Source organism: Echinops telfairi, unplaced genomic scaffold, assembly GCF_000313985.2.
Source record: "Echinops telfairi isolate 266 unplaced genomic scaffold, ASM31398v2 ScPeMD7_7;HRSCAF=31, whole genome shotgun sequence".
Classification (NCBI taxonomy): Eukaryota; Metazoa; Chordata; class Mammalia; order Afrosoricida; family Tenrecidae; genus Echinops; species Echinops telfairi.
The window spans coordinates 4,182,931-4,208,529 of NW_022103904.1; the positions used below are offsets into that span (position 1 = coordinate 4,182,931).

General features: G+C 41.2%; 1 protein-coding gene across 1 annotated transcript in view; it reads right to left on the reverse strand.

The window, feature by feature from the left end:
• Positions 1-25,599, reverse strand: part of AMPH (amphiphysin) — a 147,718-nt gene that overhangs the window by 70,176 nt on the left and 51,943 nt on the right. The window contains exons 5-10 of the mRNA XM_045286282.1: positions 20,582-20,677; positions 11,490-11,597; positions 10,514-10,599; positions 4,353-4,428; positions 3,430-3,512; positions 2,049-2,055 (exon numbers count right to left, since the gene is read on the reverse strand). Coding sequence (XP_045142217.1) covers positions 2,049-2,055; positions 3,430-3,512; positions 4,353-4,428; positions 10,514-10,599; positions 11,490-11,597; positions 20,582-20,677 — 456 coding nt within the window. The remainder of the gene's footprint in view (positions 1-2,048; positions 2,056-3,429; positions 3,513-4,352; positions 4,429-10,513; positions 10,600-11,489; positions 11,598-20,581; positions 20,678-25,599) is intronic.

Sequence of the window (25,599 nt, forward strand, 5' to 3'; positions counted from 1 at the left end):
AGTTAGTTCACAATAGCTACATTGCCCCCATTCTACAGGCAGGTGAAGTGGAGCATAACCCAAAACCAACTCCACTGCCATCGAGTAAGTTCTGACTCATACCAACCCTACAGGACAGAGCAGGGCTGCCATGTAGACTTTCCAAGGTTGTAAATCTCTACAAAAGCAGATGTCACATCTTTCTCCTTCAGAGCAGCTGGTGGATTTGCACTGCCAGTCTTTTGATTAGCAACTAAGTACCTTCAGGGCTCTTTGAAGGGGAGCATCCCAAACCCAAACCCACTCCCAATCCACAGAAATGTCTATTTTCAAAGTGAGACATTTTATATTAAGAATCCTTAGGATGGTATTAATTTTATAGGGCTGCTTTCTGATAACATTGGGAAATAAACAAATTTACTAGTTATCTTTCCATACTTTCAACCCAGACGATGTGAAATACGTAAAAATATTTTGTGATGTATGAGACTCAGTGATGGTTACTGAGAACCTACCATGTGTTGCAGCAGATGCATCTGAACAGTCCACCTAGGGTGACTAAGAACGACACTCAGGCACAGTCTACTCCAGGAGTGTAATCTACACTGGAGGCAGTAGGGGCTGTGCAGAGTCCAGAGGGCGGGGAATGGGGTACATTAGGGAAGCTGTGAACACTGCATGGTTAGGCTGGCTGGCAGCAATCATGCAGCAAATCTGGCAGGAAGCAAAGTCCCAGTCTATCAGTGTATGCCCGCGTTAGTAGGGAGCCCACTGAGCTCACTTACCACCTTGCTCTGTGAAAGAAAGTGGGAAAAAAAGAATGGATTTGGCAAGGCGTCATAGCCATACTTTTTCTTAATTTTGTCTGATTCAGCAGCAGTGGGATTTCTAGTCTCTTTCTTTGCCACGTGAAGCAGCAACTGTTAACTTTTTCATGTACCTCATTTTCCTTTGGTAATACTATGTTTTTTTCGGGGGGGGGCGTGTTAAATATTTTACTGTGTTTCAGAAGGTTTACCCAGGCCATTAGTTTTCTATTCAATAATTCATACCTAACGTTTCCTTGGCATTGGTTGTAGTCTCCACAACGTATCAGTCCTCTTACCATTCCATCCTGGGCTCCCCATTTCCATTTGTCCAGTTTTCCTTCCTGCCTTGTCTTTGCTTTTGGGTAACTGTTGCCCTTTTGCTCTCATATAGTTCATTCTTCTAACGAGACCATCCCTCATAGTTGGTGTTGGCTATTTTAGAAGCCAGTCTTTTACTTGGTTAAGAGGTGGCTTCCAGGAATAGCTTTAGTTCCACATTAAAGGGGTGACTTGGGATGAGTCTTGGGGATTCCTCTAGTCTCTCTCAGACCATAAAGTTGGGTCTTTTTTAATTTGAGAGTTTTCCCCCCCTTTTTTATTAATCATTTTATTTTGGGGGGGCTCCTACAAATCTCATAACAACCCATCATTCAATTGTATGAAGCACACTTATACATGTTACCATCAACATTTCCCCAGCATTTTCTTTCTACTTGAGCCCTTGATATCAGCTCCTCCTTTTTACTCACCCTCCAGGCCACCCCCACCCCTCCACCATGCCTCCTACCCTTGTGAATCCTTGATTAATTATACATTATTTTTGGTTTTGTTTCATGTCTTATACTGCCCATTGTCTCCCTTCACCCACATTTCTGTTATTTTTCCCCCTTGGGGGTGGGCCATATATCCAGCCTTGTTTTATATTTCATACCATTCTAACCAGGAACTTCTATTGTAGAGACAACTGGTAGTGGTAGCTGGGCACCATCTAGTTCTTCTCATCTCAGACAAGAGTAGGCTGTGGTTCCTGTGGGCCATGAGTCCTTTGAAATAATATGTACCTCATTTCTAAAACACCCCAAATATCAATTTTATATTTCCATTTCAATTAATTCTTTGTGCCTAAACCAATATTGAAGTAATCATAATGAAAAATATTGCTCTACTCCTTTTGTATGTTTTGTTAAAACATCTTATTTCCTTGAGAAAGAGAAGATAAACTTCATGCTCATTCAATATAGTGGCCACAGTACAGACTACAGTATGTCTAATGGAAAGAACAAGAAATATGAAATTTAGTATCTCCAGAGGAACCCCAACACTAGCATTCAAAGATGCTGGTACACATGTATGAAGCGTGTGCTTTCATAAATATGTGTGTGGACAATGAAGTAATGAAATGTAATCAATTAATATGACCTTTCTAGCCATATTATGTGATGTATTATAGTCCTGGAGTCTATGCCTGTGGTTACAATCCTATTTTAGAGGATATTTTCTGCTATGCAACTGGGGATAGAATTAAGGTGAGCTTAATCTCTAATTCAGTAGAGGGTGTAAACCAAATCCCACCCTTTATTTCCTCAGGGGTATGGTCAGCTGAACGACAAACCCCACTCTTCAATGCCAGTCCTCTGTGCACGAGAGCTAGCTCGGGCACAGAAAGAAAGCCCAGGCCCATCAGAAGAGCATGTTCCAGATCGCTGCCTGAAGTGGCTGAAACCTATGAGCGGCACTTTCCTGCTACAACTATGGGACACTGCAAGATGAGCAGTGCCGAGACTCTGGGACTATGAGACAGAGTGACAGGTGGGCCTCCTAGGCCAGGAAGGCAGAGGCCAAGGGACCATGTGGCTGAGAGGCTGATGTCCAGAGAGAGACTGGTTTGCTGGCTGAGGAGGGGTGTTGCTTTGGACCAATGACTGTGTCCTTACTGTTTACTGATCCTGACTTATGGTGACCTGCTAACTCCCCTAACACATCTCCTTGAACGTGAGGATTGTCTGTCAGTTCTGGGTAGCCAAACAGTGAGCTATCAAACCCACTGTAAATGCAGAGTGCTGCGTGAGGAATGGTTGGTGCCACCATTGTTAAAGAAAGATGGATTATGGAAGCAAGTCTGACCCTTGCCTCACGGCACTCGGGAAGCTGGAGGAGGTCAGATATGGGCCCCGTGCCATTTACTGCGGGTATCCGAAGTGATTACTGGCTTTGTGTGCCATTCAAACTGCAAATACAGAATGTCACAATTACATATTACCTTATAAAAAGCTTAGGTAAATAACATCTATTCTTTTTAAACTTAATAGTAACTTAGACCTTCAGCAAGTCTGACTCGCAATGACCGTAGGTGATGGAATAAAATTGTCCCTGTGGGTTTCCAAGGCTGTCCATCTTGATGGAAGCAGAACGCCTTCCTTGCTTTCTCCTGTGGGCCACATGTAACCCACTGCGGCACCAGGGCCCCTCTCCTGTGACGGCCACAGGAGCCCCGGGCGGCTAGCTCTGGTGTCTGACCTCTCAAAGGAAAGGCTCCTCTTAGACGTTACCAGATGGACAGAAGGACAGGCACGTGTGCACACCATGACACGACAGTAAGCAGCACTTATGGCAAAGGTAGCGCTGGGGCGTTGTATCCTACCTGGGAGCTCCTTGGATGGTAAAGGCCTTGTCGGCGTGCTGGTCACCCAGTTTCGTCATCACTTCATACAGTTTGTGGCAAAGCTATGGGAACAGAGGCATCCTACTAAGTGCAGGTCATTTGGGTGTCAATTCAGACCCTTCCCCCAAGAAAGAAATCCTTAATTAAGCAGCTCACTCTCTTATGCGATGATGAGTGCTCGCGGGATAATTCAATTCGGCAGCTGGTGCAGGTTAAAAATTCTAATAAAAATCAAAACACAAAATAAACTAAAAAAAAAAAATCAGTGGCGGCCTGGTCGATTCTGATTCCATGATGACCCCGGGTGAGTCAGAGGAGAGCTGAGCTCTCCACGGGGTGGTCAATGGCTGATGTTTGTCAGAGGCAGACCGCCAGGCTTTGAACCCGCGGCCGTCTCTTAACAGCCGCGTGTGCTCACTTCGGCACCGCTCGGGTCTTCCGTTCGTCACAGTTCAGAGCAGAAAACAAAAGGGTTGCTTCTGGGGGCCCTACCCAAGACAGAGGCCCACTGCCCCTGAGCGAACCGAGACACGGTTGTTACTTCGTGACCAAGCTGCTGGCTCGCTGAATATATTGTGACACGTTTTTTCTTATGAGCCTAAACCATCCCTTGAAAGTCCAACTTTATAAACTGACTGGAAAAAACAAATACGTAAGCAAGGATTGAGGTGTGACAGGAGGGAAATAGCAAATACGTTCTGAAGAAGATGAACACAGGCAAGGATTCCTGAGAGTATTTCTGCATGCATGCAAATAAAACCTCCAATCTACAGCAAGAACAGCAGTCACTTAAAATGCAGAAATAATACAAAGAGCCACATACATGATGAAAAAAGCATGCAAAAAGGGCGAATTCTTTGGCATAACTTTACATTCCATCAGTAAAAATAATCATTACTCACCACTGCAATCTCCTTATGAAACTTGGCCTCGAGGCTAGAAACATTTTTGAAAGTATTGACATAAAATCCAACTCGTCTACAGCATGGAAACAGGAAGAGGGAGACAAGGGAGAGGGGGAGGGGGAGTCACCAGAAATGTACTTTCAGTGGCAATGGCGCATATGAAAAACAGATTTTCTTAACACAACGCAAGCAACACTGGACTAAATACATTTAATACTTAATCTAAATAGATGTCTAGATTTTCCTGACAGGTGATGCACTGAGAATCCTTCCACACAGAGCAAATCTCTCCTCAGCATTAGTGTCCATCCACTTCACCTGGAGGGCTCATCTTGGAGGCTCCGGTCTGGGCTGGAGACAGAGCATTTACATCGCTACCAGAAACCACATTTTCACAGCCACTGCCTTAGGAATGCAAGCTTGGCTTTCAGATTTGTAACTTTGTAAAGGTTCTGAGGTTGAGGCGGTCTTCATTTTATACAATCAAAATACTCTAGGCAGCAGTGTTTCATATTTGGACTCTGAGATTTGTTTGGTAGTGGGAAATATAAAACACAAAGGAATTCCAATTCTTTCGAAACAGTGAGAGCCCGTTGAATGAAATAAAAACTCACACTGTCTCATTCACAGACGTAAAACTGCATGAAACAGATCCATTGTGGCTTGTTCAATGCCAGTCCCTTCAGTCTTCATGTTTAAGTCCGTAGTAGGAAGCAAGGAGACTTGGTAGCACGGCTACGAATGTGGCCTCTAACCTAGAGGTCGCCAGGTCAGAACGACCTTCCAGTCTGAGGAAGGATGGATCTGATCAGACGCTCCCATAAGGTTTCGGTCTAGGAAATCCTCTAGGGCAATTCTCCTTTCTCCTGTCAGGTCCTATGTGTTGGAATCCGTTCAACTGCACCCAACAACAAAATAACGTAACTCACATTCTCTGCCCATTGCTCACTGATTTCCTTAGTGTTTTTCTTTGCAATTTGTAACAGCATTTCTGTATAGATATTTACCTTGGATACATTTACAAATAATGAATCAGAACAAAGCATCCATTCTTCTAACTTTACATTTTGTTTTCTGATATACAGAAATACCTTAACTTGTTTTATCAATTATTCTCTCCATGATTTTATTCTTTGGGGTAGTGCCAAGAAGACTTTCCTTAGAATAATTATCTACATATCTACATTTTTATCTTATAATAATTATCTATATATCTAATTATCTAAATATATCTATAATTTCCTAAGATTTTTATTTTCGAATTTAAAAATTATATCAATTGGGATGTATTTATTTAGAAACAGTATGCAACATTTTAAAGGAAATTTTCTTATAAAGATTTGCTCCAATTTACAAAATCTGAGACTCTCCCAAAGTAGGGACTGCACTTGACCAGTTCATAACTATATTCCTACAATCTACCTGTTAGTTTGTTGTGCTGTGGGGGCTGGCATGTTGCTATGATACTGGAAGCTATGCCACTGGTATTATTTCAAATACCAGCAGGGTTACTTATAGTAGGCAGGTTTTAGCAGAATTTCCTAAGACAGACCAGGAAGAAAGGTCTAGAATTCAGCTAGTGAAATTTATGGATCACAGAATATTGTCTGAGACTTTGAGCTGCTTACTTGCATTTCATCACATATTCTCTCTCTCTGAGAGAAATCTTCCCTAGCCATTCAGTCTATTTACCCATATCCTGAGTCACTCTCTAGTCTCTTATTTTATTTCCAAATTGAACTGGTTGGCTGATAGTTGCCTTTCTTCCTCCTTTAATGTAAACATCACAAAAACATAACTCTTTAGCACAGGATTACTAGCACCTAAGAGAGTACTGTGTGGATGAAACCATGGAGAGTCTTGAGAAAAACGGGAAGTCCAAAACACGTCAATTGTGTAGAATCTGTGCATGGATTAAGAGGCAGTTGGATCAAGAACAGAACAAGAAATTATTTCATGGTTTAAAATGAGGATTATATCCTCTCATTACATTTCTTTAATCTGTATGCTGAGCAAATAATCAGAGAAGCTAGATTATACTTAAAAGAACGTGACATCAGGAATGAATGAAGGTGTATTAATAACCTGCAATAGGCAGATGACACTACCTTGCTTGCTGAAAGTAGGAGACTTGAAACACTTGCTGATGAAGATCAAGGATTGCAGTCTTCAGTGTGGATTTAGACTCAATGAAAAGAAGACTAGAATCATCACAACTGGATGAAGAGGTAACCATGATAATTGGAAAATGGTTGAAGTTGTCAAGGATTTCATCTTGCTCAGATCCACAATCAATGCTCATAGAAGCATCAGTCAAGAGATCAAATGATGAATTGTATTAGGTAAATCTGTTACACAAGACTTCTTTAGCATATTGAAAAGCAAGGATATTATTTTCAGGACTAAGGTGCATCTGAACCAAGCCATTTTCCATTACCTCATATGTATGTGAAAGTTGGACTTTGAGGTAGTTAGTTTATTGTGCCAACCTAGCCGATAAACGCATGTGGGCAGAGTTGAAGGGCAGAGTTAGAAATGGCTCAGTGAGCCTCGCCTTTCTAGTTCTCGGGTCTCTTGCTTTGTGATGGTCAGGCCAGGGTGTAGTTTCCTTAGCCAGTTCCCTGCTTCAACTGGCATGGCTCACTTCCTGAAAGACATCCCTGAGGAGAAGCCACATGGACCTACCTCGATGCAGCCCTGGGTGTTGGAGTAACCGTGTGGAGATCACTGCCAGCGCTGAGATGCTTACAAATTCACTGACTCTGCTTTCCTCCTGCAGTCAGGAGGAATTGCATGTGTTTTGTGAGATTGAGGAAGACTTTGTGGATTGGTGTCGGACATGTGGGTTAATGTTGAACTTGTGGGCTGGGCAGCACTGTGTTGGGATGTTTTCTTGATGTCCACTTAACCTTTATATAAAACTCTCTCTTATACATGAGTTTCTGTGGATTTGTTTCTCTAATGTACCCAGACTAACGCAAACATTGAATAAGGAAGACAGACGAAGAATCAATGCGTTTGAATTATGGTGCTGGAGGAAAATATTGAAAGTAACATAGACTGTTATAAGGACATAGTAATCTGGCTTGGAAGAAGTTTAGACAGAATGCTCCTTAGAGGCAAGGATAGCAAGACTTCATATCATGTACTTTGGACACATTGCCAGGAGAGAGCAGTTCCTGGAGAAGGACGTTATACCTGAAAAAGAGAAAATCCTCCAGGAGATGGACTGATGCAGTGGCTACAACACTGGACTCAAACATAAGAACAACTGTGAGATGGTACAAGATTGGGCGGAGTTTCAGTCTGTTGTACACAGGGTCACTAGTAGTTGGAACCAATTTGATGGCAACTAACAACAACAAAAGAGTAGTTGATACACAGTAAGTAGTCACTAAATATTTGAAATGATAAACGATCTGACCCCTACCACTCTGCTGCAACCCCCATTCTAAATATGTTCACTCTAAACTCTTGTAAATTACACAAACTAATCTTCTATGAACCCCGGATTTGCTTCAATCCCCATGCCTTTATTCACATTCTACCTCAACTAGCAATATCTTTTTTTACCTACATGGTAATTATTTACTCCCTTTCTTCCCCCTACTCTCTTGATATTGCTACTCTCATTACTGTTCTTGAGGGGTTTATCTGTCCCGGATTCCATGTCGAGAGATCTTTTCTGTACCAATGCATGCACTCCAGTCGAGCTGGATTTGTAAGGTAGAACTGGGTCATAATATTGGGAGCAGGGGAACCATCAAAGAACTAGAATGTTGTGTGTTTCTCTGATGCTATACTACACCTTGGCTGACTCCTTCTTTCCTTCCCTGTGACCCTTCTGTGAGGGGATGTCCTGGTGGACTTTAATCAAGTGCAATGTAGCTGAGAAGAACTATGGAGAGTCAAGTGAACATCAAACATGATAGTGGGACAGGAGTAAAGTAAAAGGAAATAGAGGAAAGAATAGGAGGCAAAAGACATTTATAAAGGTATAAATATAGGCATGTATATTTGTAAATATATTAATATATAATGATAGGGATATAGATCAATTTATATGTTAAGTATTAAAGTAGCAAGCCCTCCCTCAACACAAGAACTCTGTTCTAATAACCTGGCATTCTGTGATGCTCATCTGCCCAACACGATCACTGAAGACAAAATGGGTGTATAAGCAAATATGGTGAAGAAAGCTGATGGTGCCCAGCTATTAGAAGATATAGCATCTGAGGTCAAAGAGGCTTGAAGTTAAACAAAAGGCAGGGAAGCAACAAAGCCTACATGGTAGAAGCACACTAGCCTGTGTGATCAAGAGGTGTCCATAGGATCAGGTATCAGGCATGAGAAGACCCAAAACAAACAATCATATCGATGCAAATGAGGAGGGTTAGAGTGGAGACCCAAAGCCCATCTAGACAATTGGGCATCCCCATTGTTTTTTTTAAGGGTTTTGCTTAGTTGTTACGTATTTATGGATTTCCCACTTTTATTTATATTACTGTATTCTAATCTCAATTATTTGCTGTCTAAGAATGGACTTGGTATGATTTCAGTCTTTTAAATTTATTGCACCTTGTTTTGCTTGGAATGTTTTGAACAAACTAGAAGTTTCTTTCATTTTTATTTTAAATCATTTTTATTGGGGGACCTTACAACTTTTATAACATTCCATACATCAATTTTATCAAAATTTTATCAAGCATATTTGTACATATGGTGCCATATTCATTTCCAAAACATTTTCTACTTGAGCCCATGGTATAAGTATCTCCTCTTTTCCCCCCTCACTGCTCTACCCTCCCACCCTTGTGAATCCTTAATGAATTATATATTGCTATTATTATTTCATATCTTACACTGTCCGTTGTCTCCCTTCACCGACATTTCTGTTATTCATCCCCATGGGGTGGGGGTGGGGGCAGTGAGGCTATATATCCAGTCTTGTGATGGGTTCCCCCTTTCCCTCCCTTTATGATATCGCTACTCCCACTACTGTTCCTAAGGGGATTATCTGTTCTGAATTCCAAGTGTCGAGAGTTTTTAAAGTACCAATGTGTGTCTTCTGGTCTAGCCAGATTTGTAAGGTAGAACTGGGTCATGGTAGTGACGGGGAGGAAGTCCTGAGGAACTGGCGGAATGATGCGTGCTTCATTGGTGCTATACTGCACCATGGTTAAACCATCCCTTCCTTATAACTCATCCAGGGGTGGGGTGGGGGGAATGTATCCAATTGTCTTGGGGGAGGAAGGGGTAACCGATCGCAATGATCAACATAAAACACCCCCTCTCCCACCTGCTAAGGGGGACAAACAACAGAAACATGGGTGAAGGGAGACAGTGGACTGTATAAGACATGAAAATAACAGGGTGGGGGTGGGAGAGAAAAAAGAGGAGCCGATACTAAGGGCTCAAGTAGAAAGAAAATGTTTTGAAAATGATGAGGGCAACATATGCACAAATGTGATTGATACAATTGATGTGTGGATTTTTAGAAGAGCTGTAAGAGCCCCCAATAAAATGATGTTTTTGGAAAAGAAAATACAATGGAACACTATTCCCTGACACACGTGGGTGGTCAGCCAGAATTGGAAATGTTTCAACAACCACTGGTACTGGTAGGGAAGCAACGTGTCCTGAAGAAAGACAATCCTGCTATAATAAAAGCACATTCCATTGGGGAAAAAAATTTAATGGGTCCAAGAGGAAATCACCAAGGAGATAAGAAAGCACCCTAAATGAATTAAAATGTATCCACATGTGGGAAGCAGCTGATTTCAGTGCTTACAGGGAAATTTATAGCTATAAATACAAATGTTAAAAAAAGAACAATCTCAAAATCAACAGCCTAACCTAAAGACGATAGGGTCAAGAAGAAAAAAAAAATCTAGCCTAAAGCAAGCAGAAGGAAATTACATGGGTATATATACACCTATATTCTGAAATGAAGTTCCTCAAACCGACTAATCCCATTTCAAGTGATCAACCACCACATGTAGTTAAATCAAGGCTACCATGATTAAAAAGGGGAGATGGAACAATTCTCTTGGACAGCACTAAAGCATCACAGACCAATAACGACCAAGTCCGGAATGAATAGTCAGTCTTTGAACTTCTAAAAGGGTCATAGATAGTTGGTACAGAAATGTCTTTACCTTGACCATAATGACGGTAACTCTTCTTGTAAGTCGACGTTAAACTCTTCAAACACTTTCTGCGCTTTCTGAAATTCCTCTTCTGCCTAGAAATGACACATAACATTTGTGTCCACTGAAAAGATAGAATCACATAAAAACAAAAGCAAATTCTATATGCAACAATGTTTTTTAACTTAAAATAGGTAGAATATTATGGCAACCTAGAAATATATTGGTATGGAGAAAAGTCGTCTGCTTAAACATTTCACTATTTTTTCTATTTAAAAAATGAAATATTAAGTCTCGGAAAACATCACTGATTACAATGGCTTCCCTTGTGGTCAGTGGTTCATTCATTCATTCTAGAAAAACAAAATCCCTTCCTGAGACTGGGCATGAATGCGCCCCTTAGGAAGCCTCCATCTAGTGGGGAAGTCTAAATGACAATCCATTACATTAGTGCTGCGACAGAGGGACTTACCAGTCTGCAGCATGCTGTGAGGGAGGGACGATGGTATAGAACACACAGCTCCCCAGAGGAGGTGGCCTTTTAACTGAATATGGAAGGATCAAAATACTTAAAGGTGGAAAGCTTTGGGTTGGAATTCTAATGTACTAGCTGTGTGACTGTGTCAGACTGTTCTATCTTTCTGGACTTCACACACCTCGTCCATAAAAGAGACATATGAAGGATTGCCTCACAGGCTTCTGTGCAAAGGAGTCTTAGTGGCCCATTGGTTAAGTGCTCAGCTGCTAACCAAAAGGTCAGCAGTTTGCACCCATCAGTTGCTCTGGGTGAAAGACATGGCAGGAATATAGTAACAACAGAAAACTCATTAGTTAAAAAGCTAATGAGAAGCCATCCACGGGCATTAACTTAAATTCTGTTCTGATTTCATTTTCATTTGAAAAGAGGACATCTATTTTAAAAAGCCACGTTGCTCTAGGTCATACAATGTGAAGGGGGTTAATTCATTACCGTACATTGTCTTACCTTGGAGATACGACTCTCGTCCTTCCTTTTGGAGCTCTGTAAAGCTTCTAGATGGTGGCGTGCACTGTCATAATCCACTAGTTTCCTGCTCCTCTTTGCAATGCGATTCTACCAACAGAGAGATACGTGTACTCAGAAAGGCACCTGGGCAGAGAGGTTCTTTTCGATTTTCCATTTAATTCCCTTGTTTGGAGATGCTTAAACTTTGACTGGAGATAGAGACAAGTGATTGATTCCCTGACATCAGAATACATCCTGCAGCACTTTGTGTGGACAGCATTAGGCTAATACCTTCTTTCTGACAATTAGGCCAATTGCAAGAAGTTGATGGGCAAGTTTGTAGAAAGAGACCAGAAAACTTTGAAACTACTTTTGGGGTGAGGAAGTAAACCTATATTTTTATTTACCTCCACGATGAACTTGGAAATGTTCCACTTTGAAAGGCTGTATTAGGATTTGATTTATAATAATTCTCCTAACACTAACTTCCGCTTAAATAGCTCTATAAAGCATTTTCTTCCTAAGCAAATCTTTTCATTGCAGTTTTCTCTCCCTTCTCTCTGCTCATCAGAGTCAGCTCAGGAATTCTGAAATATAATGATGCCTATTGACTTCTGCTTCTACTTACACAAAGAAGCTTCAAACTATTTGTGGAAAAGTTAGTTCCATTACCTTTGAATTCTATCTTTTCCATGACCTTTTGAATTCTCCTCATAAAGCTGCAAACAATTTGATACCCACAATAAGAAACAAATCTGATCATGATCCCAATTCTAACTTACAAATCCGGCTGGACCGGAGCATGCGCACTGGTACAGATAGGAACTGGAAACACAGAGAACCCAGGACAGATGAACCCCTCAGGACCAGTGGAGAGAGTGGCGATACTGGGAGGGTGGAGGGAAGGTGAGGGAGAAAGGGGGAACAGATTACAAGGATCTACATATAACCTCCTCCCTGGGGGAGGGACAGCGGAGAAGTGGGTGAAGGGAGACGTTGGATGGTGTAAAATATGAAAAAATAATAATAATTACGAATTATCAAGGGTTCATCGGGGAGTGGGGAGCAGGAAGGGAGGGGAAAATGAGGAGCTGATACCAAGGGCTCAAGTAGAAAGCAAAAATTTTGAGAATGATGAGGGAAACAAATGTACAAAAGTGCTTGACACAATGGATGGATGGATGGTGAAAAGAGTTATACGAGCCCCCAATAAAATGATTTAAAAAAAAGACAACAGAAACAAATCTGAATAACCTACAAAAGTATAACTTTTTCTGATGTGCAAATGAAACGTCAGGCCCTAAGGCAACAAAGCAATCCGAATCCCAAAGACAAGGCAAGTCTCTTTAAGAGAAATCTGACAGATAAACATGCTTGCATTCACCAGAGCTTAAAAAAAGGAGTTGTGACAACCACATATCGTGTATACTCGACCATAAGCCCACCCGAATATCAGCCGAGGCACATAATTTTACCACAAAAAGTACATTAAAATGTGCTGAAAACTCGGCTTACACATGAGTATGTGTGATAGGTAGGTGAGAAGAGATCAAATAAGTTTTAATGAATTGTTGAAGGTGTAATGAATCCATTTGGAATAGTTGAGCTGCCAAGTAAGCGCTCACCCATGGCATCCATCGGATGCTATGAGAAAGTCTGGAAGCAGACAGGGAGCCAGAGAGAGAAATGCAGGTGTGAATGAAGCCTGCCCCGATGGTTGCTTCAGGACACATATACAACGCTCTGTCTATGAACAACAGTCCCATTGCATGAGAAGGCTGGACAATGAACATGGAAATCCAAAGAAGAATTCCTGCCTTTGAATTATGGTGTTGGCAAAAAACATTGACTATGCCACAGACTGCCAGAAGAAAGAATTAATCAGTGTTGGAAGAATTTGTAGTTTTTCCAACCCAGATTCACTCTAAGGTGACAGAGTGCTCCTTTGAAGTGAGGATGGCAAGACTTAATCCCACATACTTTGGACAGTATCAGAGAGACTCGTCCTTGGAGAAGGACTTCCTTCTTGATGGAGGACCAATAAAAAGGAGGAGACGCCTTTAAGACGGGCAGGCAAGGCAGCTGCGCCAACAGGCGCTGACACAGGTGAGTGGTAGGGACCAGAGCTGGCAGTGCTTCCTTCCGTGCACATGTGTCACTGTGAGTTGGAGCCAACTGGATGGCACCTCACAAGAGCAACTGCTTAAAGAAGCTCCTCTTTTCCATTGATGTTCTATCAAGTACTACTAGGCAGGGGTGTGTTATAATAATGTATATGAATTATTAAATGTCAAAGCTAATGATTTTTAACAGCTATCTAAAAGGTTACCTCCAAAGGAGCATTGCTCCTTGGAGCAGTGCTCTCGGGGGACTATGATATACTGAGGACAGAACCCTAAAACGTTTCTTCTGTCCTGAGGTTTTGGGGAGAAACACTCCCGTAATATATTTGAAGTTGTAAATTTCCATTCTTTGAAGATGGCTTTGATTTTTGAAAGGAGTCAAAATTCAGCAGTTGCCTAATTTGGAAATAAGGTAAGTGAGTGCACTGGGTAATTTTCTTTAACTTTTTTTATTTCACATTGGCTGAAGCATTACAAAGAGTATATCATCAGTTTCACAACATTCAATAATTCCTGTGCATTTTGTTTCATCATATCTATTAGAATCCACCCCCGCCTCAATATAGCATTCTTTCTCCCTGTGCTTCTGGGTTCCATTCCTCCCTTCCTAACACTTCTGCGCTCTGCCTTTGGGTAAATGCTGCCCCTGTGATCTCAAATGATGGACTGTTCTGAAGTGCGCATGCTCCACGAGCGCTGTTCCCCTTACTGACCTGTCTTATTTCTTGGTTGAAAACTGAGTCACGTGGTGTGAGTTCCGTTGTAGGTCTCAAGGGTGACTAAGGGGCAGAGAGGCAAGTTTTTGTCCTACACTTCTCTCCTACTCTATCCAGGACCTGCTAATGTGCATCCTTTCAAAGAAGAAATGAAATAAAGAAGGTGATTCATTTCCTTGTGTAACTGACAAGTCAATTACAGAGTACAACTTACCATGGTGGAAGTAACTATCATAAAAACCATCATTCATTTTGATACACAGATGCTAGGAAACACATCAGTCTTCTCCCCTTACCTGTCTGATACTTGGTAAACTTGGAAAAAGAATCAAATCTAAGTCAGGTAGAGTTAATACACTTTAGCCTTTTTTATTGAAGGTGATACATTTTTTTATTTAACTGTCCAATGGTAAGTTTAATTGTAATATAATGAATTTAATTAAAACTCATTGAGATTTCCCACTGTCTTCTACAGGAAAATAATAATGAGCTATTCTATTTTCTCTTTAAATTCTGATAAAAATCCCACTTTCAAATTCATTTTGATACACTACAATAAAGACATGCTTAGCTGCTCATGCGTGGAGCTCAGCTAGAATCTAAACTGTATTTTCACAATAACTGCTCACAGCTGTAAGCCTGCTTGGGCTGGCGACAAGCTGGCTCTTATGATAACACTGATTTTACACGATTATGTCAGTGTTACATAATAGGAACCATGTCACAGGGTGCCCTGCCAATCACAGCAGGCTAACTTAAACACCATCCCCTCATGAATGGTACTTCCTTACCCTAATCAATGGGTTGGGGTAAATATTTGGAAATTTACTTAAGGTTTTAAACACACATGCCCTGTTGATGATGACAAGAGTCAAGTAAGTCAACCATGTTCCATGCTTTAAAAATTCTCATTACTTTTCATCAAAAGCCTCATTTCCACCAATAACACATTTATTATAGAATCACTCCACTCTAATCTTTTGAGGAAATGGAGCCGTTACCTACTTCTTACTTCAACCCACTGAGAAAAGGCATACAGAATAACTTAAGTCCATTTACAAAGAAGAAAAATCCTTCAAGTTCTAAAGCCAGTGATACATCCTACTTTCCAAATTGTCTCCCTGGCAATTATGTAGCGACCTGTGTGCTGCTGTGCTGCTGGGAACCATGTTACGGGTATGTCAAATGTCAGCAAGGGCACCCAAAGTGAGCAGGTTTCAGTGGAGCTTCCAGACCAAGAACAGACAATGAAGAAGGCCTTGGCTCCCCACTTCTGAGCAAGCAGCCACTGACAACTGTATGCAGCGCTTTGAAACACTGTCCACTACTGAAGGCCTAGTGAATGGAAGCAGATAACTGTTGGAGCCAGGGACATGTCTTACACCAACGGTTGTCTCCCTTCACTGACGTTTCTGTTGTTGTTCACCCCCCTTTGTGAAAGGGGTTGTGCATAAGGTCAATGAGATCAGTTCCCCCTTCTTTCCCTCCTCACCCCCCTGACATCTCTACTCCCAGTTCTGTTCCTGAATTCCATGTGTCAAGAGCTCTTATCTGTACCAGTGTACGTGCTCCAGTCTACGGAGAACTGAAAGGCAGGACTGGGGTCATGATAGCGGATGATGGTGGTGGTGGTGGTGGGGGTGGTGAGGAAGCCTCAAAGAACCATAGGAATATTGTGTTATCAAGGGGTCATGAGGGTGGGAGGAGGGGAGAGGGAAAAAAGAGGAGGTGATACCAAATAGGAAGTACACGTTTAGAAAATGATGACGGCAACATATGTACAAATATGTTTGACACGATTTATTATAAGAGCTGTAAGAGCCGCCAATAAAATGATTTTTAAAAATACAATATAGTTCAATTTAAAAAAAGGAGAGATAGTGACAGAAGATGGGGCCCTCTGGTTAGAGAAGACTGGAAAGGTATCTGCGGAGGAGTTGCTTGGATTTAATCTTGCTTGGATCTACAAGCAGTGCTCAAGGAACCATAAATTAAGAGATCAAAAGACACCTTGCATTAAGTAAAACGGCTGCCCAATGAGGATTAAGGTGATCCTGACCCAAGCCATGCTATTTTCCGTTGCCTCGTATGCATGAGAAAGTTGGACATAGATTAAGGAAGACTGAAGAAGAATTGATGTATTTGAATTGGAAAAAAATCCTGAAAGTACCATGGACTGCTAAAAGGACAAACAAATATGTCTTGGAGTAAGTCTGGCTAAACTGCTCCTTCAAGGTAAGGATGGCAAACCTTCATTGCACATACATTCATTGTACATATTGTTGGGAGGGATCAGTCCCTGGAAAAGGACATCACGTTGTGTTGCAGTCGACAGGTAACAAGAAAGAGGAAGGGCCTCAACAACGGACTGGCATAGTGGCTGCAACAACGGGCTCAAGCAGAGGAATGATCATGAAGAGGGTGCATGACCTGGAAGGACTTCATCCTGCTGGGCACAGAGCAGCTAAGGGTCAGAACAGACTCAGTGGTCCCTAACCACAACCACCAAACTTTCTCCGACTGTTTTTCTCGTGGCACTGCACCATTTTCTGACTGTCTGGTTGGTTAATTTCTGAGTAGATTTGGCTTTTCTGAATGAGAATGAGAGAGAGACAGGTCTACTCTCTCTTTGACACACATAAAACTTCAAGATGTATTTATCTTCCAAGTATACAGAAAAAGAGATGTCAATAATATCATTCCTAAATTTCTAGTATACATTTGGTTTGGTAATTGGAAATTATCTTTGTGAGTCATCGCAAGCAGAGACCCAGTTTGGGAGTGAATTGGGTCCCCTATCACCAGAATTTATGTTGAATTTCTAATCTTTGGTACCTGTAAATGTGACCTTGCTTACAAATAGAGTTTTCAACAGTATTACCCGTTAATATGAGGCACTAGTGGAGTATGGCGAGTCCTATTTCTGTATGACTGGTGTCACTATCGAAGAGAAGAGACACTGAGACAGACACAGAGGGATGGCAGTCCTGTGAAGAGGCATCTACAACCCAAGGAAGTGTCTGGGGCTACGGAGAGACAAGTACATTCTTCCCCTAAAGCTTTAAAGAGAAAACCACCCGCCAGCACCGGACTTCATACTACCAGCCTGCGGAACTATGGGACAATTAGTTTCCTTTCTTATAAGTCACCCAAATCAGGAAACCAGACTCACCGTCAAGGTCAATTCTGACTCACAGTGACCCCCTAGTGATAGAGTAGGGGTTTCTGAAACTGTATCTCGACTGGGGTCAAAAGCCTTCTCTTTCTCTAGAGGAGCAGCTTGTGGTTTTGAACAGCTGACCTTGAGGCTTGCAGCTCAATAAGTAACCACTATGCCACCCAGTTTATGGTAGTTTGTTATGGCAGTATAGGAAATTACTATAGACACGGGAAAATTTTGCTTAAAAGATATTCTAATGAGATTTTTATCTTTCTGATCAGGCCAATCTGAAAAGATTATGTAATAAAATCTACCATAATTTTGTTGTACTGTTTCAACATAGATACTTCTGTGTGTTTATATTCCAAAATCCAGTGATCCTTGAGACTGTGGACAATTCGCTCTAGAAAATTATCTCTGGGGAGCAACAGGCCAACTGATGCTGGGGAGCATCAGGCCAAATCCTTCACATTTTGTTGATGTTGCTGTTTTTGTTCCTGCAACTCAACATGTTAAATGGCTTCCTCTCACTGGCAATCACAGTCCGTGTTTACTTAGCTGAATCTTATTCTCAGTGGATGTATCATACACACACACACACATTTAGATCGTGAGATAAATTAGGAAAGCTGCTTTGGAGTTTTATCTAAGAAGGTATTATTTTCCCGTTTATCCTTTTCATTTATTTCTAATTGATCATTTAAAGCTATTAATTCACCGTGCATTAAACAACTCGCTGACATCTGATATGGAGATCTACTTCTCCTGGTCAGCTAAATGGAATGCACGTGTGCAGTAACACATGGGGTCACAATGAGTTGGGATTGACTCAGTACCTTTTGTTTGTTTGTTTGTTTTGTTAAACTATTACAGTGACTCTGAGTCTATTTTCTCCTCAAATGATACGCCTTCCCAGAAAACATCTGAAGTAAGTATTCTAAATATCAGAACACTTTTCCAGTGGGTAGATCTATGAAACCTCACAGGGTTACCAAATTTTCACTTAATTTTTGTAATTGTCAGAATTAAAAGCAAAAATAAGTACATTTAAAAAACTTGATCTATGCTTTCTGAACTAGGATACAGTTACCCAATAGCTCAAGGCAGCATCACACTTCCTATGATGATACCATGATTGAGAATCCATTCCGTGGGTTGGTTGCTCAGGACATTTTCCCAACAGGGCTAGTCGGATGCACTCTAGTGGCCCTTGTATCCACAGACAAACTTTGTATGTTGGCTAGCAAGCATTAAGCATTTTGTGTGGCCCAAGAAATGACTAAAGTCCTTCATAGGAGTGCTTTTTGGCCAACAAATCTCACTATGTTTCACAGCCAAGGCCATGACACATTGCTTCAAGCCCTTTTCTGGTCTTTGGAAAGGGCTACAAAGAAGGTCAGGTAAAGATGAAATTGCACATCAGAGGACAATAAGCACAAAAGTCTGTTGAGGGGTTATGACTTACCATATACACTTGAGTATAAGCCAACCCGAATATCAGCCAAGGCACCTGATTTTACTACAAAAACTAGATTTTAAAATCTGCTGAAAAATGGCTTATGCACGAGCATATATGGTATTGATAGTTTCAAACACAAGCCACTATTACCACCTTTAAAAAAAAAATTATTGTGGTTCAGGTGAAAGTTTATAGGGCAAAATGTTTCCCACTCAACCATTTAACCACGTTTTGTCTTGTGACATTGAGTACAACAGTCTCAATGTAACAGCACTCTTTCCACTTCCTCTCTAGGCTCCCAGTTTTGATTTGTCCTTCTTTCCTGCCCCTTCCTGTCTTCTGAGCACCGTTTTGGGGCACATGCCCAAGGGCCCCATTTTAGCTCCTATGGTTGACCATCCTGAGAAACAAGCTCCTCTGAGGCTCCTCACTCATATAGTCCTGTGGGCCTGCCTATTATTTAGATAATTGATGATCTTTGGGTGTGGGTTCTGCTCCGGTTGGAAGGGCCTCTAAGGGCAACAGAGGAGCTATCGTGGCAAAGTGGGCTGAGCATTGGGCTGCTAATCACCATGTTGGTAGTTCAAACCTTCCAACTACTCCAAAGGAGAAAGATTTACAGTTATCAGAATAATGTGTGGTGCAGTTCTCCTTTGACCTACAGGACGCATACACAATGAAATGGACTCTATGGGTTTGATTGGGTTGCATTGGGTTGGGTTGGGTTGAGTTGGGTTTGGTAAGGGCCATAGTCTCAAGGTTTTCACCCATTAAGTTCATTCTTTTCATGATCTTGACTTCTGGTCTACATTTTCCTTTTACATTGTCCAGGACAGGCACTCCAAATTGAGCAAGGAAAATAACCCGGGCAGATCAGTTATGTTACTCATTAGCTCTATACAGGAAGACTCAAAACATTCATGGAAAAATTCCTTTTAATTTCCTCTTTACACAAATATTTTGAAGCCTTCTTATATAACCCAAAGTTTGGGTTTGAAACCTCCTTTGCATCTAAAATTAATTCCAAATCCTCTGTATTCAACCTTCATTGATTTCAAGTTGCTTACTTTTACAATGCATCTGAGTATCAACTAAGATAAATGTTCTAGGTAAGATATTTTTAGATGCAGATGCAAATGTTTTTGAGCTACTCATATTTTTAGCAGTATAAATTATACCTGAAAATTCAAAGGAAGGAAAAAATACCCAGGTGCACTATGAACACATGCAACGTAAAGAGTTTTCAAGGAAAGAACAGTTTGTGATGAAAATCTCTTTCTTTGTGACTATTGTACGGTCGAATGGAAATTTTTGTCAAATGCTAGATAATGAAAAGAAGACTGGAACCTTCTTTGGCACCTCTGATTTATAATTTCATATCTATAAGCTTAAAAGGTTTTCACAGAGAAATAAAGTTGAAGCAGTGCACTAGAGGAGAAAATGAGATTACTGAAGTTAGATTTCAATTCCGGTTGATAGGGACAGAATAAAAGTCCCATGCTTAAACAAATGAAAAACTGACAACTGGCTTTCAAGTCAGTTTGACCACATTTAATTTGCCTTATTCTCCCTCATGTTTCAATAACTATATGGAGTCATTTAATTCTTCCCTTTAGAGACACAGAGGAAAATACCTTTATGTCAGGAAATTGGCCCAGATAAGTATCCAGTGTCAGCAAGGAACCATCCACTAGTTTTTGATGGAAGTCTTCCCACAGAACATCACATTTCTAAAGGAAAAGAGAAATACAGAGATAACTGTTGAATTATTTTAATTGGATACTTTCACCCCAACTTCTAAAAATAATCTGAAATCATAAAATCCAATAACCATTGCTTCCCCAGGCATTGCCTATTAGTAATATTGTGGGTTATTAAGAAATAACATAATATTTCAAAGTAATTTATCTACCTGCTCTAATTTACAATATCGCTCACCAGAATGTTCAGCTCATTAAGGAAAAAAATGCATCTCAGGTTCTGAATTACTGAAGAATAAATAAGATACTAATTATTTAAAGAATAAACTTCAAAAATATCATTTGGCATATGTAGAGTGCAACACTGGATCCTGAAAAAAAACAGCACCGTGTGGTTGGTCAATGCTGTTGGGTTGGTTCCAACTCACAGCAACCTTATGGACAACAAGGTAAAGCACATCCTCACAAGTACTGTTGGGCTGCAGCCCAAGTGGCAGCCACTGTGTCAATTCTTCTTGCTAGGGGTCTTCCACAGACGAACTTTGGAGCTAAGCAACTGTAACGTATTCGACTGAGATACCTTGCTTCTGAAATAGTCCATGAGATTGGAAACCAACTGTATTAGTCTAGGTACTTTGGAGAAACAAATCCACAGCGACTCATGTATAAGAGAGTTTTATGTAAAGAAAAGGTGCATCACGAAAACATCCCAACCCAATGTTGCCCAAGCCCACAAGTCCAACATTAACCCATTAACCCAACACCAGTCCACAAAGTCCTCCACCTCACAAAACAGAGGCAATGATGCCGACTGCAGGAGGAAAGCTGAGTCAGCGAACGAACAAGCATCTCAGCACTAGCAGGGGTCTCCACACGGCTGCTCCAGCACCCAGGGCTGCATCGGGATAGGTCCATGTAGCTTCTCCTTGGGGATGTCTTGTAGGAAGTCAATCTTGCAAGCTGAAGCAGGGAACTGCTAAGGCAGCTGCACCCGGTGCAACCATCACACAACAAGAGACCCGAGAACTAGAAAGGCGAGGCTTCACCACCCATTTATCCCTCCGCCTTTCAACCAGCCCCACATGTGATTATCGGCCAGGCTGACACAATTAACTAACTCACCAACCTAGACACAAACCAGTAAAAAAATCTTTGCAGAAGTCTCCACAAGGAGCGCAGAAACTATATAGTCATGTTGGGAAGGGCCCTAGCATCTTTTGTGAAGTATGAATTATGATATACATATAAAAAATTAAATGTTTTCATCATTACTATCACTATGTCAAGATATTGGGTTAAACACTTACAGGTGGCATATATGCATTCCTCTCACCTTATCATTCAATTCTCACCACTAAAATAAAACATCCAAACTGATGCCTATCAAGGTGATTCTGACTCACGGAAATTCAATGTGCGTCAGCGTGGAACTGTGCTCTACGGTGCTTTCAATGCCAGGTCTTTTAAACGTGAACCAACAGGCATTTCTCCCAAGGCACCTCTTGGTTGACTTAAGCCATAACCCTTTCAGTTAATAGACAAGAATGTTAAACATTTGTACCACAAAGGACTCCCAATACAGACTAGTCTTCTTATTGTTGTTGTTGTTAGGTGCCATCTAGTCTGTTCCAAACCATACTGACCTTATTCACAACAGAACAAAACCCTGCATCGGCCTGGACCATCCTTGCAAATGTCCCATGCCTGAGACAACTGCTGCAGCCATGGTGTCATCAACCTCATGAAGGACCTTCTACTTATACCAGGCAAAATGTCCTTCTCCAGGGACTCGTTGGTCTCGCCTGAAAACATGCCCAAAGCATCTAAGAGGAATTCTTGCCATCTTTGACTCTAAGGAGCACTCTGGGCATGCTCCTTCCAAGACAGATTTGTTTGTTCTTTTAGCAGTGTATGATATTTTCAATGTTCTGCCCCAGCATCACAATTCAAATGCATCGATTCTTCTAAGGTCTTCCTTATTCCCTGTGCAACTTCCACATGCAGATGAGGCCAGGGAAAATACCATGGCTTGGGTCAAGCACACCTCAGTCCTCAAAGTGACAGCCATGTTTATCAATACTCTAAAAAGATCTTGTGCAGCAGATTTATCTCATGCAACTCGTCTTTGGATCTGTTGACTGCTGCTTCCATGAGCATTGATTGTGAATCCAAGCAAGACAAAGTGCTTGACAATTTCAACCTTTTCTCCAATTATCATGATGTAACCTATTGGTCTTCTTGTGACGATTTTGGTCTTCTTTACATTGAATCTCAATCCATACCGAAGGCCTGTAATCCTTGATCTTCATCAGCAACTGCTTCAAGTTCTCCTCACTTTCAGCAAGCAAGGTGTGTCATCTACATAGCGCTGGTTGTTAATCAGCCTTCCTCTAATCCTGATGCCATATTCTTTTTCCTAAATGACAACTTCTTTGATTATTTTTCAGCATTCAGATTGAAATTGTACAGTGAAAGGATACAGTCCTGACACGCACCTTTCCTGATTTTAAACCATGCATTATTTCCTTGTTCTGTTCACACAACTGCCTCTTGATCCACGTACAATTTGCGTACAAACATAATGAGGTGTTCTGGAGTTCCCCTTCCTCTCAGGTTATCCATAGTTTATTAAGGCCCACCCTGTTGAATGCCTTTGCCTAGTCAATAAAACACAAATAAATATCCTTTTGGTATTTTCTACTTGGAGCCAGGATCCATCTGACAGCAGGACTGATACATACCTCTTGCTCCATGCCCTCTTCTGAATCTGGCCTGAACCTCTGGCATCACCCTGTCTCTGTACTGCTAGTCTTATTATTAGCACTTTACAAAAAAGGACCTTGCAGCTAGAGATGTATATTCTACCCGAGGTCACATAACTGATCAATAACAGATTCAAAATCAGCTCAGCCCACTTGAGTTCCAAGACCATGATCTGTCTGTTAGACAAGCCTGCCTCCCCACACCAGGGTTCACTTCTCAATGCGGAACGTAGGATAACTTAGTCTCTCTGGGGCAGTTTAATTTTCCCAACTGAATAGCTTGATAACATCAAGTACTTTGCAGCATTCTAGACACATAGCAGGTGCTCAAGAAATGTCATCGCCTTTTATTTTTCCTTCTATAAAGTTTGAGAACTTGTAGAAGATGCTGCTTCTTGCTTCCCCAGTACCTACCCTTTCCTCTCCCTAACAATACACTGAAAATCAAACTTATTGCCTGTAAGTGAATTCCATCTCATAGTGACACTGGAAGGACAAAGGGGAACAGCCTCGTGGCTGTAAAACGCCCCAAACGGTTCCCACGGCTGGAATCCCTGCAGAAGCAGAGTGCTGCAACTTTCTCCCACAGAGCAGCCAGGGGATGCGAACCAGCAATCTTTTGGTAAGTAACCAAGTGCCTAACCACTGTGCCACCAGAGCTACTTTCATGAAGAACAAAAGCACCAATTTTAGCTGAGTACATGACCATCTAAGAGAAAGACCGGGTTTCCTAGCTTCTCTTGCAGCCAAGTGTAGCCGTGTGACAATGACCAATGAGGTGTATATGAAGCATTCTTTTTTTTAATGAAGCATTTTTCCTCTTCCTTCTTGCTACTTGGAAGAGAATGGGGGCTGATGGCCAGACCTCAAAGAATCATCTTGGATCTGGAGAAGAAAGATGACAAAGATGGGTCCCCGATGCTTTTAGGTCCACCATGATTTACTTGGGCTCCTGATCTCCAAATTCCTTTATGTGAAGGATACATTTTTAACTTGCTTAAATCTTTTTTGGGGGAAAGAGGCATAGGGGGAGGAGGGTGCTTTCATGCCTTTTCCACATTTCAAAAACATTTTATATGCTATAGATCCCAATTCCAGAATTTGATGCAAACAAAAATTAGGAATCTTCTGTTCAAAAGGCAAATCATCCATTGTAAGCAGAGCTTCTGATCATTCAATATTCAATCCCTTCCTAATCAGAAAAGTTCCTATTTGAACCAGCAATTAAGGATCCCCAACTCCTACCACTGCAAGTACCAAGATGAGAGAGATAATTGTTTACTTAAGAAATAAACATCAATAATAGCATTTGCAACACATAGAATACAACATTGTCTTCGGAAAATAGTTTATGTTCTTTATAGCAATGTTCCTCTTTCAGTAATGAATTTTATAAAATGATACACTATTAACCAGAAGTTTAAAGAAAAAGTTAAGCATTTAGCAATATGATGTTGAAACCGTACTTTTATTGAAGAAATGAGAAAAGATATAATTATGTAACGATTGTATTTGAAATGATTCTTGAAGGCTGATTTTGCCAAATGCATACCCTGAAATATTTTGAAGAATGTAATAGGGCCAATTGAACTCTCCTCATGAACAAATCTCTTTTTATCTCAGTCATATCAAGATCTTGAAGATCAATGTTGGGGAGTCAGTATTTTCGTCTTTCTAATGGCTGTAGAGGTTCCTTTCATCCCACATCAGGCCTTCCCCTTCCAACACCGATTTTGGGAGTGCTCCATCTAAATCAGCTGCCATGAACTCACTTGGATTGAAGGACAGACACACAAGTCCTCTTTGGCCTAACAAAGCACTAGGATGTCTGAGAATCCCTGGTTGACACTTGTTTCATTAGTAAAAATGTATATTGAGTACTAACTAGATCGATCGGTACAAAGGCTTCAATGTGTTACTAGTAGGTAATCCTGGTGGCACGGAAGTGATGTGTTGAGCTGCTAACCCAAAGATCTTCAGTTCAAAACCACCAGATGCTCTTCCGGAGAAAGACAAGGCTGCCTATGCCTGTCAGACACGACAGGCTCGGAAACCTGCAGAGGCAGTTCCACCCTGTCCTGTAGGGTAGCTGTAAGCCAGAATCAAATCTATGGCAGTGAGTGAGTGAGTAGGGATAGTTTTTTCATTTTGTTGGTGAGGAAACTAAAGCTAAAGAAAAGAAGCTGTCTA